Source organism: Vipera ursinii, assembly GCF_947247035.1.
Source record: "Vipera ursinii genome assembly, chromosome: 3".
NCBI classification, from domain to species: Eukaryota; Metazoa; Chordata; class Lepidosauria; order Squamata; family Viperidae; genus Vipera; species Vipera ursinii.
The window spans coordinates 34856873-34878159 of record NC_139516.1 but is presented as its reverse complement, the minus strand read 5'-3'; the positions used below and the strand labels follow the sequence as shown (position 1 = coordinate 34878159).

Genomic DNA, 21287 nt, shown 5'->3' with positions numbered 1-21287 from the left:
GACCCAGCTGTGTGAGCCTGACAGCGTGGATGAAGATGACCCACAGCTGGCCCTGTTCAAGGACACCCGACGCAGGAGGCAGTCAATCAGGAGTAAACAGAGGAAGGCAATGGGGCACCTCGGAAGGAGGCAGAGAGAAGCCACGCCCTGAACTGTATAAAAGGGGAATGCGTGGGAGGGCTGGTTTGCTGAAGGCAACCGCTTGAATAGCTCCTGTTTCATGGTTCGTGTCTTCTTTGCTTTTGTATCCATAAATCTGGTAGGCTTAGTTCCAGCCTCTTGCCTTCTTGTAAAAGGGGTTGTCCCTGCCTTTTCTGCAGGGCCGGTAGCAAGCTGGTACAGAACAACTACAAAAGGACATGAACTAGAATACTCGTAAGTGATATGAGAAGGCAGTTAATTCTGACTACTATATAGACAGAATTTATAGTCAAATATATCCCATAATCCATCGCAGAAAGCAGGGTTTCCATAGCAAGTTGTAGGGGATTCCTCAACAACACAAGCCAATTGGGAGATTCTTTGGAGATTTAACTTAAAAATGCAAACAGGTAATGCACTGGGATTTTGAGTGGCATACTAGACTGGGGGATTAATCCAAATTCAAAGCAGCTAATCATGCTCAATGCAAATCAAAATTTACTTATGGCCCAAGAGGAAACATGCCAATCATGCTGACAGAGGATCTACAGAAATCCAAAACAACTGGAAAGCATTATGGTTTTTTGGGGGGTGGGGGGTGGGGGGAGAACAGAGCTAGAATATGGGGAATCTGGAGTCCTTCAGATTTTTGTTTCACATAAAAACTCCCGTAACACTAGTTGGGTTAATAGTATTCCAGAGATATCCAATTAGTTATACAATATAGCTTCTTGGATTGATCCTGAACCAGATTCTAAAATGCCGAAGTTATCATGGATCAGAAATTGAAAAATAAAATACCTTTAAACTAAAATCAAAATATTGAGTTTTATTAGAGTGTTCCAGTCAGTTTTGTTGTATAAGAAAAAAGTTACGTTATATGCTAGAAATAGAGCTACACTACTGTGTTGTCTAAAGGAACACAAATTTCTGGCAAAATGGCGAAAACATCTAAGATAACAGCAATGCCTGATCACCAAGTAAGAAGCCATTTATTAATTGGCTCAAATATGCTCTTGCTGTTTCTGCTAAACATCTGTTTCTTAACATCAGATTTATTCGCCTACTATTTCCACAGTCATTGAGAATGTTAGCTAAGAATAATGGGAATCATAGTCTGATCGACCTGAAGAATATTCTGTTGCAGAAGTCTCACTGAAGCTATCCCAAAAAGAAGAGCCTCATATCTTTATCAGAAGTATGATACCAGGCGAGGTTTAGCTTGGTAATCCTTCCTAACCTTTCTAGAATGACATTTGTAACACACTCCTTTATTTATTATTGTGGTCTCTGTTTTCAAGACAATGGAGGGTTTTTTGCTCTTCCACAATAGGGAAAAAGCCCTCAGAATAAAATCTTTGGATACAGCATGGAAAAGGAAGTATGGACAAACCACCCGAAGAAAAAAGGTAACAGTGCAACCACCACCAACATAAAATTGTTAATTTATTGTTATTTTGAGCCAAAAAAGTACTGTTACAAGATTTGTTTTCCAGATAAGGTCAAAGTATGAGCCAAAAATGTATTTTAAAAAAGGAATAAATGACACTATACAATTGATTAAATTAAAAAAGTAAAATGCTTCCATGTGCAGTTTGGTGAAAACGGGGAGAAAAGAAAAAAAAATGAAATCAGAAAGCACCCTCCCCTCTTGAGGGAAGCAGCTCGTGGCAGGATGGGGCCCTGCGACTGTACACTTGTCCATAGCTTACATGGGGCAGAGAGAGATATAGCCACCCACCAGCATCGACTATCTTTACAAGAAACAGTATTAGCTTATCGCATCTTTAAATATTTTCCATAGCTTTACTTCCTGAAGTTCTCTGCAGCTGCTTTTAAGTCCTAGAGTGAGTCAAGAGGAGACGTAGGAGCAGGAGCTTAGTCTGACCTCCCTTAGCCGGGAATATCATGGCCTTTGCCAGATACCCAAGCACGCTATAATCCAAGGGATTTCTTACACAAAACCCACAGAATGAAATTCCCTCTTCTACTCTGTTATCCTAAACCTTCACCCCTAAGTTTGAGAAGCAAAGTTTCCATACCTCTGCGTGCATTGGTGGAAGGAGGAGGAGGGATGTAAGCTTAAAGGACACCGAGAAAGAGTCCTGGCTCTTACAGCTTCATCTTGAGCTCTGAGCAAAGATAGCCTTTTCTACATACCTTTTCTGCTCTAGAATTCAATTAAGGTCTGTGCTTTGAGTGAACCATCCTGTGAACTCTGTCTTGCTCCAAAGGCTTTTGAATGGAACCTTTGCATAAGTCATTCTGTTCCTCAACAATCCACAAAGGTCTGAGGGAGGAGACAGTCTAAAACATGGACTCAGTGAATGCTGGCGGTCCAAACCTAGTCATTTTGGCAGTACACCAGAATTCTAGGTCATCTGCATAGTTACAGGACGCATACCATGCACTGCTTACTTCCATTCAGGGAACTATCCTGATCCTTGCAAAGAAAGCTGCCTTACAGGTTTTCAAAGAGAGGGAGTGCATCCAGCATATATCAGGTATGGTTCTGAAACACAGCAGCAGCAAGAGATAGTGTACTGTATCTTCAAGTGCAAGGTGAATGAGATTTAAAGCTCAGATCAAAGAGCTGCGCCTCCTGCCTGCTGGAAAACAACCAAACTGGCCATTGTTTCCAATGATTTAGTGGCAAAGGAAAAAAAAAAACTTGCATTGGCTCGTCCCTAAAGTCTTGCACAGACTGATTAAATGCGAATACTGCTCTAGGAGGCTGTCCTGGGGATGCCTCCCCCCCATTAATCATGCCATATACAGAAGGACAAAAGAAGTGTGAAAGATGGAAGGAGAGAGTTATCTTGCAGGGAAAGTATCACCCAAAGTTATGCTCTGTACCCAGCCGGATCCCACTTGTTCTGTGGCTGCTTGTGACATCCCCAATACTGCATTTGTTGCTTTCCCACCCCATCCATTAGCTGCTGCCCCCTTGACAGCTGACAGGCCCCATTTTGTAACAGTATAATTGCTTAAATTAAAAAATTAAAATATATATACATATATTTATATATATATATATACTGTACACACACTGACAACAACAGAACAGTGCCAAAATCAGAGTAAGGAGCAAAAGAGAGGAGGGGGCAGTTTCTTTATAATAAAAACAGGAGTTCAATCTCAGCAGAAGAGGGTTCTGGTGTCCCCTAAAAATACCCATCTAGGGAAAAAGAAGTGGGCAAGAGGGATGGAAAGAGCAGGAGATGGGAAAAGAGAAAGGAGGAGGTGCGCCTGGCTTTTACAATCGCATCTTCCCGATCCAAAACTTGGACAAAGAGCTCTCAGCTTCGCCGGGACTTTGAATGCTGAATAAGCCACTGTAGGGTGATATCTGTCAAAGAGAAGGTAACAATTTATGACCATCGAGAAGGAAAGGATGATATGCTAAGCTTTCTTCTGCTTACCTGGAGGTAAAATAAAACGTGCAGATTGCCTGCCCAGCTAAAAGCTAGATCTTTTCTCAAATGTTGGCTGATTCAGTCTTGCACCCCAACAGAACTGATAGAGGACAAAGGGTGATGTGACCAAACTCTTCCCACTTCCAACTATGAAATGAATGGAAACCCCAAAGGCACACAGAACCCTCATAATAAAACTGACTTTGGAGCTCAGCTGACCACGTTATGGGCAAAGCCAGCAACTGGGTCTCTCCTCAAATAAGATTTTGCTGCAGATTCAACCCTCATCAGAACAACATTTGAGTTGTTACATACCCTGACCTTTTAATCTTTCCCAGCCTTTTCTTTTCCAGCTTACCAATGTTGTCTTTTTCTTTGCAAGAGATTGAATAGCAACAGATCTCGCGGTCCTGGATGGCGGACAAGTTCCTGAAAGAGAAGTAACGGCACAAAAGATCAGAAGTCTTAAAAAAGAAAAAGACAACTCACACAAAAGGAACACTGCCAGCCAAAAAGAGTGATAAAATGTGTCCCAGCAACCTGCAGCTTCAAACATAATGAAAAGAGGATGAGTTCAGAATTTTTCCTTTTGAACGATGACCTCACCTACTCATGAGATCCTGCCATCCTCATTTATCATCTCTACCCACTCTGGGTCTCCTAAAATTTCGGGAATGTTATCCCACAGCCAATCGGATTTAGGCATATAAGAGTCAGGTATTATTCACATAGGCTTCGTGCAAGCTTTTACAAGATCCTGGCAGCTTTAAAAATAAAAGCCATTTTAACTTGATTTCCAGGATAAAGTATGAGGAAAAATCAATAATAAAAATAAATATAATAGTTTCCATTACTAAAGTGCAACAAATGGATAACAATACTATAGAAAGCTCTTAAATGTTGAAGATTGACAACTGTCAACTGGCAATGTGTTCCAGAAGCAGACAAGTGAGAAGGTTTTCACATTTGCACACTATTGATATGGTTAAAAACATGATCTCATTACCATATGCGTATGGAACAGACTGCCTAAATTAGCTCTGACAGCCATACCTGATTAAAATATGCTGTAGAAAGGTCCACCCAACAATTAGATAGGACTAACATGAACTCTGCTATGTGCTATTCAAGAAAAGCCTATGAGCCTATGTGTGTAAGCAACTTGACAGTTTCTTCTTATAAATAAGCATCCATAGATTTTGAACAACAGAGCAAATATGATACTGCCTTCTGGTGAATAGTCAACCCTTTCTTAACTTTGAAGGTGTGAAGTTGGAAAGCTGGTAGTGAACATTTGTAGCCTATATTCAAAGCTTGAGGAAGGCTGGGATCTATTAGAAACTGTGAGATCAAAATACCCCCAAATTCTAGACCCATGGTGGAGAACCTATGGCAGGCATGCCACAGGTGGCACACAGAGCCGTCCCTGTGGGCACATGTGCCATCACCCCAGAGGGAGGAGCCCTTGCAGGGGCGGGATGAGGAGTTTAGCCAGCATTTGACGGATAAAATCGCTCAGATTCAGGCCGGTCTGGATTCTGACTGGGCAGAGACTGATGGGGGGGAGACGAGCGGTCTTGGGAATGTTATCTGGAATGAATTCGATCCTGTGACCCCGGAAGAGGTGGACAAGATCATGAGGAGACTGAGTTCCACCACGTGTTTATTGGACCCGTGCCCCTCCTGGCTTGTGTATGCAGCTCGGGAGGGGACACGAGGCTGGCTCCAGGCAGTAATAACTGCTTCTTTGAGGGAGGGTACCTTCTGTGCCGCCTTGAAGGAGGCGGTGGTGAGGCCCCTCCTCAAGAAGCCTGCCCTGGACCCGGCTATGTTGAACAACTATCATCCGGTCTCCAACCTTCTCTTTCTTGCGAAGGTTGTTGAGAGCGTGGTGGCGCATCAGCTCCCTCTGTTCCTGGAGGAAGCGGATTATCTGGACCCGTACCAATCGGGCTTTAGGCCCGGGTACAGCACGGAGACAGCATTGGTCGCGCTGGTGAATGATCTCTGGCGGGCTCAGGACAGGGGTTGTTCCTCTGTCCTAGTCCTATTATATACCTCTCAGCGGCTTTCGATACCATCGACCATGGTATCTTACTGCGACACCTCAGGGGGTTGGGAGTAGGGGGCACTGTTCTCCAGTGGTTCTCCTCCTACCTCCTGGGACGTTCACAGTCGGTGCTGACAGGAGGGCAGAGATCGGCCTCGAGGCCTCTCGTTTGTGGAGTTCCTCAGGGGTCGGTCCTCTCGCCTCTCCTGTTCAACATCTATATGAAGCCACTGGGTGAGATCATTTGTGGTTTTGGAGTGGGGTATCATCAGTACGCCGATGATACCCAGCTTTTCATCTCTACCCCAAACCACCCCAGTGATGCCCTCGATGTGATGTCCCATTGCCTAGAGGCGGTTCGGGTCTGGATGGGGAGGAACAGGCTTCGGCTCAATCCCGACAAGACTGAGTGGTTGTACGTTCCGGCATCTCGGGAAATTCAGTTCATTCCATCTTTAACCATGGGGGGGTGAGGTGTTACCCCCCCGTAGATAGGGCTCGCAACTTGGGTGACCTCCTGGATTCACAGCTCAGTTTGGAAGACCATGTAGGAGCTGTGACCAGGGGGGCTTTTGCCCAGGTTCGCCTGATGCACCAGTTGCGACCCTATCTGGACCAGGATGCCCTGCGTAGAGTCACTCATGCGCTTGTGACCTCTCGTATAGACTACTGTACATGGGGCTGTACATGGGGCTGCCCTTAAGGACCACTCGGAGGCTTCAGCTGGTGCAGAATGCGGCCATGCGAGTTGTGATGGGGGTCTCCCGATACTCCCATGTAACACCTCTTCTCCGCAAGCTGCATTGGCTTCCAGTTGCCCTCTGGGTGAGATTCAAGGTGGTGGTGATTACCTATAAAGCCCTAAATGGCATGGGTCCAGATTACTTACGGGAGCACCTGCTGCCGGCGTCATCTTCCCTTCGTCCTGTGCGCTCCCACAGAGAGGGCCTCCTCAGGGTGCCATCGGTAAGAGAGTGTCGGCTTGCGGCCCCCAGGGGGACAGCATTCTCTGTGGGCGCGCCAGCCCTTTGGAATCAATTACCGGTTGAGCTCCAGATGGCTCCCGACCTTCGCTCTTTCCGCTGTGATCTGAAAACCTATTTATTTGAACAGGCTGGCCTGGTTTAAAGGTTGGGGTATTTTTAATCATTTATTGTTAGGGCTTAATTAATTTAATTTTATTTTAACTTTTGTATGTAATGCTTTTATTGCCCTGTACACTGCCCTGAATCCTTTGGGAGAAGGGCGGTATAGAAATTCAATTTAAAAAAAAAATAAAAAAATAGTACACATTAGCCCCTGTTATCTCTCTCACCTCAGCCTCTTCTCAAGAGCTGGAAGAAAAATGGTTGCTACTTCTGTCCAAAAATACTAATGGCACTGGCACATAATAGTACTCATCATTCACTGCCCAAACTCACTTGCCAAGAGAGGGGTAAAAAAAAGTAGGGAAGATTTGGCCTCTCACTTGCCTATGAAGATCTGCATAAGATTATGGGCTCCTTCAGATATAGTCATCTTAGCTTACACCACCTTTACAGAAAAGTATTAGTTTCTTATTGCAGGATGTTGAAAAGTGCAAAGGAACAGGTTTCAAAATCATCTTTACAGGGAAGTTGGAAAATGATTAAGGACAGCAGAATCCCTCACAGGATCCTTCACAGACAGAACTTGGCCGAGGATATTTCTTCCCCTCTCATAATTCCCTTCTATTTTTTTTTTGAATGAGTCCTTGAATGAGTCCTTGCTTTCTTGAGTCTTTTAGCAGAAAATATTACTATAAAAACAATTCCTGAAATATGTGAACTCTGCCCACAATATTGTTCAGCCTATCAGGGGAAAAAGGAGAAATGAAAAATACTTGCCTGCCTATGGTGCCATCATGTGGCAAAGGCAGTGAAAAACTAAGAGTATGTTGGTTTCTTTCAGTTAAACTGCAGTTCTGTAATCCAATATGGGTTCATAGTGCTTTTATTTCCAGGTCTATCCGTGGACTGTAATTTTCTCAATAAGTATTTCTGTATTGTTCTATCTATAACAATAGAACATAGAATCCAAAGAAGCAGAAACCCTATTATCAGTGTTCAAATAATACAATATCCAATTGCATTTTGATTTCCAAGATGGCTTTTAATCCCATAGGAATTGCAAAACCATCTGTTGAAAATAAAAACTGTGGGGGGCTGTAACTCTGTAATTTGTCTTGAAATATGCTAAGGACTAAGGATAAAATTTCGGACAGTAAGAACAATTAGTCAATGGAACAGCTTGCCTCCTGGAGTTGTGGGTGCTCCATCTCTGGAGGTTTTCAAGAAAAGACTGGACATCCATTTGTCCGGGATGGTATAAGGTCTCCTGCAATGGGCAGGGGGCTGGACTAGAAGACCTCCAAGATCCCTTCCAGCCCTACGATTCTATGTTTTCTCAATGCTTGAAACAATGTGGTGCACAACATGTTTTGTCACTATGTTCTTTTCCAGTTATTTCAGTTCAGAAGCAAATAGCTGATACTCAGCAATGCTTCCTGTGCTCTTATTCCCAAAGCCTTTTGCTCTTCCTGAGATTCATCACTACCATCATCATCATATGGATTCATGGGATAGTACCCCAGAAGAGAAACTGATTCAATCTTATTTACTGTTACCTGCTTTCCTGGCTAAAAAAATTCCAATGTATTATCAATAAACTACACTATATTTGAACATAGCAATCTCCAAGGCCTCAGAGGATTTGCAAATTCATATAATATCTTCCCTAAAACAAAATTATTACACAATTTATTCATTACCACTACCATATGCAAATGACAATATAATATCAAATACAACTGGCAAGCTTTAAAATGCCATTAAATTCTATGCTGCCTTTTCTATAGCAAACTAAAATGATTCCTCTTTGGAATTCCATTAAGAGATGTAACATGTAATGAATTAAGTTTTCTTTTATAACCAAGATTCTCAACAATGAGGGGCATTAATTCATAGCACCTCTGTAAAAGCAAGTAATCTAAATAGCAAATGTACACCTAAAAATACAGTCCATAAATCAAGTTAGTTAGACTTGTACAAGTTCAGGAATAAATGCCTTGGCAAGCTTCAGTATCATATACTCTACTTCAGATGTTCAACAAGGTAGAAGTCTTAGAAATACTGCCGGCCCATTGGATATTAGGCCTGAATGTCCTTAGAAGCAGATTTCCCTCTTTCATTGCTAGGAACATTCTGGCAATGAAAATAATTACTTTCCAGGTGGGAGAACATTGATGGTAAAGAGAAAACTGGGAGTATCATACTGGATAAAAAAGAAGATACTGCAATAGTGGGGAAAAAAGAAGTATGTGTGTTGATTAACCTGAAACTCAAAGCAAAGGCTGCTTAATAAATTGCTCTGGTGTGAGAAAAAGAAGAAACATTCAGCAATAAAATACACAAGACTGCACCAATAAAATATACAGGAGTGGAGCAATTTGTGGTATGCTCCACATTTCTTCAAAAATCCCACCAATAAAAGTGAAGCTTAAAGAGATTTGGAGCTTTATTTTTTTATTAAGATGATTTATATGACTACCCAACTAACAGTGACTTTGGGTGGCCTACTCTAATTGTCCTGATTTAAGGCTGATACTCATCATTAAAATGATTGAAGATTAAAAAAATAAAGAAATTGTGATATACTGAAAACTCAGAAATTATTAGTTTATGAAGAACTTTGGATTTATCAAGCTTAAAGTAGAGTCATGAACATGATTTTGTTTTCTTGGAAAGAAATTGCTACTAGAGACTTAAAATCTGGACTGAAGACATGGCTCACTCAGTCTTTCAACTGGTTTGTTATTAACACAATGGAAATACTGATTAATCAATATGATTCTGTAAAGACAAGATTTGATTTTATTGTTTAAAATCTGTTACTTGTGTGTGTGTGGACACATGCAATTTATGTGTTCCTTTTCTTTTTCCTATTTTTTATTACTTTGTGTTTTGTGGAAATAATTTTGTTAATTTCTTCTAGTTTGTTTTCCACTATAGCAAGTATGGAGCACTAGTCTGCTCAGGCCCTGCTGGCTGATCATTAGAAAGGAATGCAATGCTGCAAGTTAAAGCATGGATCTTGCTAGTACTTGTGGATCTTGTCTTGATTGCCAGTTGATTTCAGACACTAGTATTTGATGTTGGCAATTGCCATTTTGACAGCGTGTCTATTTTGTGGAAACCTGAACAAGCTAGCAGCAGGGGCAGAGAGGACCTTCAAGGTAGGTGTTGGCCGTGTACTAGGAGATTTGAAACTAAGGATATGAAGCTGTTTCCAGTTCATGGGCTCTCTACCTGGACTTTGCTGCCCAGATGTTTTGTGTATCTGGCTGTTCCAAAGATCAGTTTGGAAGTATCTGCTCCCCTGCCCCAATAGCTTAGTCCTTTCACCATCACCTGGACTGAGAAGTGTGGTTGCTGAACCTCCTCAGCATCAATCCCCTAGAAGCCCTTTTTGGCAAAGAGAACAAAGAAGCTGTTGGGTTTTATCTTTGGGGCAACTGGGCTATTCTATGAATGAGGACCAGGGTAGTATATTGAATGTTTTATAGGCAGTAGTTTGTTGAGGGAAATGCCTGAAAGTCATATAAGCCTAAAGATCTTTGTTGAAAGTCCTTACATTAGGTTCAGCTTCTTATTGGACAGTGGAAGGTGCTGGTTAAGAAGGTTAGGGGGAATTTTGAAGGAATGGAATGATGAGCAATGAACATATGGTAGGAGACTGAGAATGGACCACATTCAGGAAACACATGTTTGACATATAGAATTTTTTTTGGGATTCCCTCTTCCAGCTTTCAGTTTTCATACCAGGAGCTCAGGGCTCCAACTGCTGCAATTTAATGATATCTCTCTATAGTAATCTTCCTCATCCATGATTTCATTATTAATGAAAGGGCAAACCTAGTTTGTATCTCCCTAGATAGGGGTTTTTTCTACAATGCAACCCACCCACTGTGGTGGGAAAGAACTTACTGTATTAGATTGGTCTGCCAGTTTTCAAGACTCTTTGGGAGTTTCCCAAGATTCTGGCAGACAACTCAGCTAAGGCTTTGGTTGCCCAAAGATATAAAAGGATGAGCAGCCGTCTCCTGTCTGCACATACATTTTGCAGCCCTTACTTTACTGAAGAGTTTAAGAAATGAGTGCCAGAGGAGATGCCTGGAATATTATTAAATGAAGATCCATCTTGAGTCTGACACAACACTAGCAGAAGCTCAAGTTAATGCTCATACAGTGGTAATTCAAGCAGTGCAAAAAGTAACTCTTATTGCATCCGCCAAATGCTATTCCTTGATCCTTTTTAAGATGACCTGTTCCCTTTTTTAGGGAAGAATGTTCACAAAGTCCATCTGAAAGGACTCTGTGAAGTTTTCACAGCATCTGTCAGTCAGGATGTTCACACTATTGACAATGCCAATGCAGATGATTATGACCTCGTCTTGTGAAATTTTATGGAATCATTTTGAGACTGTATGTCTTCATGAAATTGCAATGTTAGCTTTGCTACTCTCAGTTGTATCTCTTTCCCTTATGGTTGGTCATGGCCTTACATGAGGTGGTGGGTTGGATCAATATTTGTCTGAGAATATGTTTCCCTCATATCTGTAAGAGGCAGCAGTCAGACCGCAGTCAGAAAACTTTGGTCAGTTCAATGTTGGATTGTTATAGACCTGTTTCCTCTCTTTTCCCCCCTGAAATATTGTGGAAAAAGTGGTTTTCCTACAGCTGCAAAGGAACCTAGAGGCAATAGACATGGACTCATATTTGTCAAAGTTCAAGCCAGAATACAGCACGTAAACTCTGGGCTTGTGGATGACTTTTAGATAGACCAGGATCTGTACTTTATAATCCTCCTTGAATTCTCAGCGCTCTTTTGATACCATTGACCATGATAGTCTTCTGAACCATCTCTGTTCTGCAGTGGTTCCTCCTTCCGGAAGGATAGGTTCCATTTGATGGCAGAGGAAGATCTACCCACAGAACTCTTTGTGGAGTGTCTCAGGGATATCTCTTCTATCCACTCCTTTTTAATAACTCTTATAAAACTGCTGAAGGAAGTCATCTTCTGTTATGGGTTATGGTATCATCATTATGCTGAAGATATCTAGTCACATATTATGTTTCTAGGCCAAACAGATAACACTATGGAAGTTGCCTACACAACCAGATCAAATAGAGCCATTTGCTTCAAATCCTATCTATATGGGATTGTCACATAACGGAGCCTCAGAAGCAGATGTTCTCAGTAGTTACCTCCACTCTTTGGAACTCCCTCTTAGTGGGAAGGGGTAGATCTCTCCCCTGCCACCAAATGGAACCAATCATTCTGAAGGAGGAAACACTACAAAAGAGACATGGTTCAGAAGGCTATCATGATCAATGGGCAAGACTTCAGGAAAGCTTTAAAGACCTACTTGTTCATTTTTGCAGAAGAGGAGGGTGCTCTTTGACCCGAACTGCTGGCATGTATCTGTGGATATTTTTAATTTTATGCTATTACTTACATTGATTTAAAGTACACCTTACTCCAGGTACATAATAAAAAAATATAAAAGTCCAGATCCTGGTCTGCCCAAAAGAACAATGAAAATAACTGATATGCATCCAGAAAGACCATATAACACATGCCGCACAAAACGTACAGGAACTTATCCACTACCCTGCCCCAATATCTAGTCAAGTTTTCAATGATGTCATGGAACATCATCAGGAGATACACAGATTTCTGGGAAATACTATTCCAGAGCACAGGCACCACCACATGAAATGCAGAAGGCATTTTATGTTCATATTGTTTATATCTTTTAGACTGGTGAGGATGGGTGGCCTATAAGCAGTGTAATTTTATAATACCATAACTGGTGTTATATTATTATGATTATTATTATTATTATTATTATTATTATTATTATTATTATTATTATTATTATTATTATTATTATTATTATATTTTTATTATGCCTTTTATATAAAAATATTATATTGCATAATCATGCTGAATATATCCAGATGTGATTTCCAAGAAGCTAAAATCAAGTTATTGCTGTAATGGAGAGACTCCAGCCAAACTGTAGATATTGAAGACAACAAGAAACACTTACATTTTTTCAATGAGCTCTTTCTCATCCAAGGCACCAGCCAGATCTCGCTTGTTCCCAAGAACTAAGACCTTCAAAAGAGAATAGGGCAGTGCTCTTAATACGTGCAAGCTGCAAAGAGCTATGGAACAGTCTGAAGTGGCTCCATTGTTCAAACAAGATATATCTTGTGCACCAGTGTTTTCAATACACTTTCTGAATTCAAGAATTTCCTTTATAATCCAGGGAAAGTCTGCCAAGCATGAAGTTGGGAAAAACACAATTTGGCTTGAAAGAGAAAAAGATAATAGGAAAGCTGTCTCTACAAATATTTAAAATACCAATTTCTAAAATGCTATATGAACTTTATAAAGCCATATATAAAAGAAGCAAAACACTGCATTGCTTTAAGTCTAAATGCAGATATGAATAACAATATTAGCCATGTAAAATAATTTAAGGGTTCACTTGGAAAGACATTCATGGGAAAAATCAAATACTCATAGAGGGTATTTGATTAACCTTTAAATGTATTCCCTGGGGGTAGCCAATACATCTTTTGTAACCAACAAACAGAAAGTTGTCTAGTGTCCAGATATGCTATTAAAACCTAGCTACCCAAAAGAGTATCTGCTTTTCTTTGCAATTACTTCACCCTTGGCAATGCTCCCTATGGGCCAGTTCAAATGGCAACATGCTGATTGATAACTGTTTTTTCTTTTAAAATATTAACTGGACCCTACACAATTCTTGACTTCCTAATTTTCAGGAGCTATTCTCATTAAGATTTGGACCATGAAATTCTCTCATAAAGACCTCTACCTCCCATTTATTTTGCTAAAGACCATACTTCCACTTGCAAGCAATGGAAATTACAGATCTTTTAAAAAGCAGCATAGTGCATTTGTGTGTAAAAGCTGGTTTAAAGAAAGGAGTGAAACTGCAAATATGTGTTACATATTTACATTTTTGCCTCAAATCAGCTATTTCATTGTCTAAAAAAAATGAAAAACCTGAGGAAAGGATTTTAATTCATGGAAGGTAGAAACACTCAGTTGCGCACACACACACACACACACACACACACACATATATATACACACACACATATACATACATACATACACACACACACACACTGCTCAAAAAAATAAAGGGAACACTTAAACAACACAATGTATAGTAGGATGTCTTATCTTGTGTTCCCTTTATTTTTTTGAGCAGTGTGTGTGTGTGTCTTTACAGTGTGTGCAATAATACAGTGTGTTATTTCTATCTTCCATCTGAACAGTAGCCAGTGGGAGCACCTACCAACTCTGGCTCTGTGTCAGGCTCTTGGATGGGAGACCATCAGAAAGTTCCAGAGCTATAGGCTAAAATGGAAAAAATAAAAACATTCTGGAAGAAAAAAATAGCAAGCTCTTTCGTTACTATTGTCAAGAAAACTACACAATTAGATTTATACGGCCATCAGAAGCTGAGCTTGACTTGAGAAAATATCTAACTGTGGATGCGCTAAAAACTAAGTATTATTTACATTATAAAACTTCAGCCTTACTTTCTAGGAGCTAATTATGTAATATTTTTCTTTTTCGCATTCCAAACAAGAGGGTTACACCTATCTCCTGCAATGTTATAGAAGTAGATTCCGCCCTTTACTTACTTTTCCAATACAGTCCTTCCATAAAAACTTACACATCCTAGAAAGAAATATCTCAGCACCATGTGGAAAAGTCATGAAAATGAGAAATAGTTGGTTCCAAAATCTAGTCCTATAGTTTCTGAGAATAAATTACATTGAGATGAATATGGATATGGATTAACTTGTATATGTTTAGCCTTTCCAGAACTGGATCAACTTACAGGAATGCCTTGGAGTTGTGGTTTATCAAGCAAGTTGTGCAGTTCATTCTTTGAAGCTTCAATCTTCTCCTGATCTGCAGCATCTACCATATATCTAGAATGAAACAGCACATTACTACTGAGCTGGAAAGGTGACAGAAGCAGTTGCAGACGACAGCCTAAGATACTACGTAGGAGCCTAATACAACATTAGCTAACCAGCCCCCACCAAACAAGATTAGTCTCATTAACTGACTGGTTGCAAAACTTTGGATTTGGTCAACATCTTTATTCACATGTTTCTGTCCATACCTTAGGAAGTACTTACTCTCCTAGAGATACTGGGATTCTAGTGCTACAAATATGCACTGCAGGCTTCATTTTGTGTGTAGAAGTGCTTAGGCAGGGTTGAACATACTTTGAAAGGAATATATTAGACATGCTTCAGACCTCACACAACACCTCTCTGCTATTTATCAAAGCAGCCAGTCTCCCATCACGGCTTTAAGAAGCCCATTCTTAAAACAGCAGCATAGGGAAAAAATAGAACTTGTTGAATGAATAAGAGAGAAGTGTTGTACTCATGCAAGATCAGAAAGCACTTCCTTCTCAATCTTTTCTAAAGCATGCACAACTCTACTGTTGGACAGGTTTGTATAATCTATATTCATATCCATTTGAAGATTTCTTTCATTAAAAAGTGCAAATGACACAAAAGAGCTATACGGTGTAGACAGGATATTTGTCAGAGATTCTTAGTCACATCTTAGTAAGAAATTACTAAAGATATTAGAGTTCTTAAGGGTTAGGAAAAAAATAACAGCAGAGAATGAAGGCAAGATTTTAAACTATTGATTCTGTTTATAGATACATTCAATATAGATGAAATTTTGAATTCTAAGAGTCATTTATTATCAGCTTCTTAAACTTCCAGGGACGCAGTGGCTCAGTGGGTTAGGACGCTGAGCTTGTCGATCAGAAGGTCGGCAGTTTGGCGGGTCGAATCCCGAGCGCCGCATAGCAGAGTGAGCGCCTGTTACTCGTCCCAGCTTCTGCCAACCTAGCAGTTCGAAAGCACGTAAAAACGCAAGTAGAAAAATAGGGACCACTCCGGTGGGAAGGTAACAGCGTTCCATGCGCCTTTGGCGTCTAGTCATGCCGGCCACATGACCATGGAGACGTCCTCGGACAAGCGCTGGCTCTTCGGCTTTGAAATGGAGATGAGCACCGGCCCCTAGAGTCGGAAAACGACTAGCGCGCATGCGCGGGGGAACCTTTACCTTTACCTTAAACTTCCAAAAAAACAAAACTTTTGCCATTATTTAGGCTTCAACTCTTACTACATCTTAACAGTTTCCTGAATTTGCCCATCTTTCTACCTTCATTGGATCATTCTGATTCACGACTCTCTTCAGAATTGCAGCCACCAACAACCCCAAAGGAAACTGATAGGGTCTTGGGTAATTCAACAGTCAGTTAATCTAACTGTTGGTTGCACACAGCAATTTCATTCACCACAGGCAAACTTACCTTTATGTTCAATTATTCACTAAACAAAATGTGCTAGGCTAGTTCCATTAAAAAAAAACAGCAGGAAGCAAATAAATGTCTGCAGATTTTCTAGATTCACTTTTTATGATATAGAAAAACATGTTATAGAGTATTCAAGCAGAATTCAATAAGTAAAAATCCAACCGAAGTACAATATACAGTACAACATTTTCAACAAAGGTGAACTCAACCCAGTTGAGTAGTAGCCCAAAATCTGATCTAAAGAAAACAGATACCAAGACATTTTCAGAAATAAAGATATATAAACTATCAGTATTAATATCAAAGAATATGCTACATACCAAATGTATCTTTAGGCTTAGCCGTATAATACTTAGCATGCAGAATGTATCTTCTTGAATATGTTATTTTTATACAGTGCCACATACTGTATACTAATGTCTATTGCATCAGGAACCAAAACTCAGTTTGACTCAGAATCCAGATTCAGCTCATTTACTTGACAGCAAGGGGATAGTGGAGTATTTTGTAACATTAGCCAATAAGTGGACAAGGGCACAGAATGCTACCTACTAGCTTGCCTATATGGAAAGCGAGGCACAGGCAAAACAGAGCTAATCCAGCACATAAATCTGCAGAAGCAATAGAAGGATTGGCCGCTACTGGAGGTTGCACTCACTGATAAGGGGAAAGACAAGCAAGGGTTAAGTAGAAGGACTATGGGTAAAGATGCAGCTTCACAAAAGGGTAGTCTTGAACTGGATATTGTTCAGTTATATGGATTTCAATTCATAGAATTCCTGTCAGCATTACTATAGTTGAAAATAGTGTGAATTAAAATTGTCGTACATGAAGGATGTCTTGATTAGGGAATGCTGATATAAAACATCACATGAACGAATAGCAATACATGTTTCTGACAAAGAAGTCTTTCAGAGATAATTAGAAGTAATCCATGGGAATGCAGGGAAGAAACAAATGCCAACTCTTTATGGGACTACATCATTTCCCCCCATATCTCTCCTTCCTTCCCATCTAGCAGGCTAATAGAAGAGAGGCAGAAAAAGCTGGATAGCTGACCATTCCTACAGTATTATTCTGAAGAGATTAATCGTGTGTGTGTGTGTGTGTGTGTGTGTGTGTGTGTTTGTAGCTTTTTGAATATGAAGGGAAAAAGTGCTTTGGAATATGTGAAAACGCTCAAATGTCATCTATCTGGAACTTTTTAACACATCTGTATCTTTCCTAAGAGAACCTGGCTGCCCTCTACAAATGAAATGCAATCTTAGAAAAGATATACTGGCTCTGAATTTGGAAGGCAGCACAGCCCTACTATAAGCATTCGTACATAAAGAAAACACAATTCCGCTTTATCTGGACTGAGATTCAACAATGGCTTTTCCTCTAATTCCAATCTCTGTCAAAAATTAGAAAACATTATTTTTTTTTCCTAAATTCGGATGAACAAGTATAAACCTAAGTTTTCAAAAATTCTTCATAATTTCAGCGTATATATTTGGACCCTTTGATTCAGCCTTGGCATGAAACAATTGCTTCCCATCTGCCAATCCTAATTTCCTAATTAGCTCTTTAATGAAAACCCCAGGAGTTATCCCAAGAATTAGGAAACAAGAATCTAAGTTACATGTCTTTGGAACTGAAGTTGCTCAATAAGTTTTTGAAAAATGCAAACTCTGATAGCGTCTACCTCCCAAGCACATATTTTATCTTTTTAAAGCTACTTATATTATTGAACTGGGTATACATCTGTGCAAACAATTCCCCTTTTCTAAAAATAAGATGTTGAAACCAGAGCAAAGTATACCTTTTGCAAATATAATCTGAGGAAGAATCACAACTCCATGGCACAATGTTTTCAGTTAAAGACATTGGGTAACAGATCACAGGAAAAAGCTATTAATTCTGCCCTACAATTTTTGATTATCATAATACAGTATTGATGAAGATTCTAGTGCTGTAAAAAAAGTAGGCTGGAAAGATTCTAGATTCTAGAAATGCTTGACAGGTCTGAAGTAGAGGATTTGAGAACTACATGGAACCTTGCACTGAATCTTGGAAAGAGAACTTCATTAGCTACTTTCTCCCCCCCCCCCCCAAAAAAAAAAAACAGAATAAAGTTGTTCTGGCCGCCTACCATAAGAATCAATGAGGTTTTATGAAAAATAGCATTAAAAGGAACAAAACAAGAGAATTTTTCTGAAATGGTAAAATCTGCAGTGGCCTGTAAGAACTTGGCCCTATAACCTATCATTAGATCTTGAATTAAATGGAAGCCTGAAGTTTCTCTCCTGCAGAAGTAATGCCTCTTAATAGCGTATAAACAACTCTTTGTGTCAAAGTATTCCAATACAAAAGTGGTTTCTTTATGCATGACACAAGAACGGTAAAGATAAGAAAATACATCCAATGGTTACAAGAATATTCTGAATTATGGGAGCTTAGAGTTAAATATTAGGATTCCATAAAAAATGTCCTATAAAGAACACAAATATTACTGGCCAAAATAATGCACATTATTCACTATATGTGATATATGTTACCATAACATGCACAATGTTATGTTATATCTTTATTATACTTCTACTTGATGCCTTTGTGGTGTGTCAATGGATATCACTATGTATGTATATGAGAAAAATCTAGCAGTTATATCAGAATGAGACTTGAAAGACTTAAGAACAGACTCCTATATTATTCCAAGGTCTATTATTACTAAGCATACAACTAGTGCAAAGAACATTTTCAACATTAGTATCATTTAATTCACTCAAAATATCTCAACATTGACAAACAGAATTTGCTTGCAGAAAAGACATTAAAAATAGTTGATATGGAAAGTGGAATGTAAGTAGTCCTCACTTAATGACAACTCATCCAGCAACCATTTGAAGTTTTTTTTTTATCCCATTTATATCCCACCCTTCTCTGAAGACCCATGGCGGCTTACAATCTAAAGCACAAATCAATGTGCTTAGCAATAGCCTTCATTCTATGTATATGCCTGCTTATTATTAGGGCTTTCGCCCCCCCCCCCCGTGGCATTTTTACAAAGTCAGCTTATTGCCCCCAACAATCTGGGTCCTTATTTTACCTACCTTGGAAGGATGGAAGGCTGAGTCAACCTTGAGCCTGGTGGGACTCGAACCTGCACTAATTGCAGGTAGCTGGTGTTACTTAAGGAGGCATTAGCCCACTAGCTTGTCCTGTACAGCTTGACCGGGGGTTGGGGGGGGGAGTCACATGATCAAACTTCAGGCGTTTGGCAATCCATCCACATTTACAACCACTGCATGTGCTTCAACACTCCCCTCTTGCTTATCTCCCCCCATCTCTGGCCTTTTGACTGCTCTGCACTCAGCCACCCAGCCCTGGCAGTGTCCCCAAAGAGTCATGATGCCTCCGCAGAACAGTCCTCCAGAAGCGCTGCCAAGGCTTTCCAGGGAGAAAGCTGGGGCAAGAGTGAGCAAAGGGCTTTGTCAGTGCTGGGTTTACTTTATCCCCCACTGAAACCTGCAAGCTGGTCCTCTTACCACAAAAACTGCAGAGTGTACACTGTGACTCCTGGAAGTCGTCACCCTTCTGCTGCCTCAACTCCAAACAGCATCTCCTGCACAGCTGCCACCTTCACCTGGGGAACCGCTGCCACCTCTCCTGCCTCACCCATTGATAGAGAGCACCTCACTTTGATGTCCCCAAATTTTGACTGCAGGGGCACTGCAACGACCAGAACTTTTGAGGATCACTTAAAATTACCATTCATTAAGCACCATTGTAAGTTCAAATGGTTGCAGAATGAATGGCTGCACCTGAGAACTATCGGTATGTGTGAAATCTGAATCAATTTTGTGTTTTCTTCAGAAAAAAATCATCTGAATTTCTGAATGAATTGATCTCTAGTTTCTGGCCCCGCCCCGGGTCTGTCTAGACATCAGGCCTTCAATACTCACCCTGCGAAGATCGAGAGATCCTTCGCTTTCTTGGCTGCTCCAGGCCTTCGGTGCGTTCACAGAGAATGGAGGCCTAAAGTAATGCAAGATCACGTGAAATCAGTGGGGCGAGATCTCACGCTACTGATCTTGCGTGATCTCACAGTACTTTAGGCCTCTGTTCTCTGCAACAGAGAACTGAAGCTGGGGGCCACTTCTGTGTGTCTCCAGAGGCTGGATCCAGACGCCGGAGGTCTTTTCCAAGCCACTGCCGCCCAGATCTGAGGCCGGGGGACGCTTCTGCAGACCTCCGGAAGATCGATCCAGGCTTTGGAGGCCTTTTCCAGGCTGCTGCCACCCAGATCATCTTAATGAGCAAGGGAGTGATCTCATTCGAGATACGAGATTCACCCCGAGTTTTCAAGTTACGAGTGGAATGGGCAGGTTCCATTACACTCGTAACTCGAGGACTACCTGTAATTAAAGACAAGGATTAAGAATTTGGATGACTGTTGTTGTTGGCCAATCAAGCACTTGTAGCATGAGAAAAGACTTTGCATCAAGAAACAAGGCCTGGTTATTGCTCTCATGCTACAACTCTGAAACACAGTGGAAGATAAATGACAAGCTGACAACTTTTGCTTCTGAACAGAGTTTATTTATGTATTCATTTATTAATCAGATTTCTAGGCCACTCAACCCATACCAATTCTGTGTAGCATACAGAATAAAATAATTAATACAATACAAACAGAAGATGATAATCTATGAATTAAATTAACAATATATTAAATTTCCACAATGGACACATTTCATGACCTAGTGATTAGCAGAAAGGCCAAGTCTTCCAGGGCTGTTTAAACCAGGGCTTTTCAACCTTTTCACCCACTGTACCACTTTTAGTATATGGCAACATCCAAGTACCACCAGTCACCTAGCAAGGTGTCAAAAACGTGATGACCAAAAAAAAGGGAAAAAAGTGATGAAATACAGGTAGTCCTCGACTTACAACAGTTTGCTTAGTGACTGTTCGAAGTTATAATGGCACTGAAACAAGTGCCCTCCAAGCCACAGCCGAGCAAGACACCTGCCTGCCCGGCCAGCGGCACTCTTCCTCCTGTCCGAGGTTTTCATTGTGAACATTTCTGTTGAGGATTGGCAGTGGGGGTGGGGTGGGTGGGGTGTTTGGTTTTTATTCCCCATCTGCTGGGTGGTTGCAGCAGGTTTTGGTCACTTCACATGACCCTGGGACACTGTGACCGTCATAAATA

At 40.7% G+C, this 21287-nt stretch overlaps 1 protein-coding gene across 1 annotated transcript in view; it reads right to left on the bottom strand.

Moving 5' to 3' along the window:
- Positions 1 to 1580: 1580 nt before the first annotated feature.
- Positions 1581 to 21287, bottom strand: part of ARL8A (ARF like GTPase 8A) — a 42521-nt gene continuing 22814 nt past the window's right edge. Inside the window, exons 4-7 of the mRNA XM_083360581.1 lie at positions 14579 to 14672; positions 12740 to 12807; positions 3916 to 3986; positions 1581 to 3490 (exon numbers count right to left, since the gene is read on the bottom strand). Of these exons, the coding sequence (XP_083216707.1) occupies positions 3441 to 3490; positions 3916 to 3986; positions 12740 to 12807; positions 14579 to 14672 (283 nt within the window). The 3' untranslated portion in view covers positions 1581 to 3440. The remainder of the gene's footprint in view (positions 3491 to 3915; positions 3987 to 12739; positions 12808 to 14578; positions 14673 to 21287) is intronic.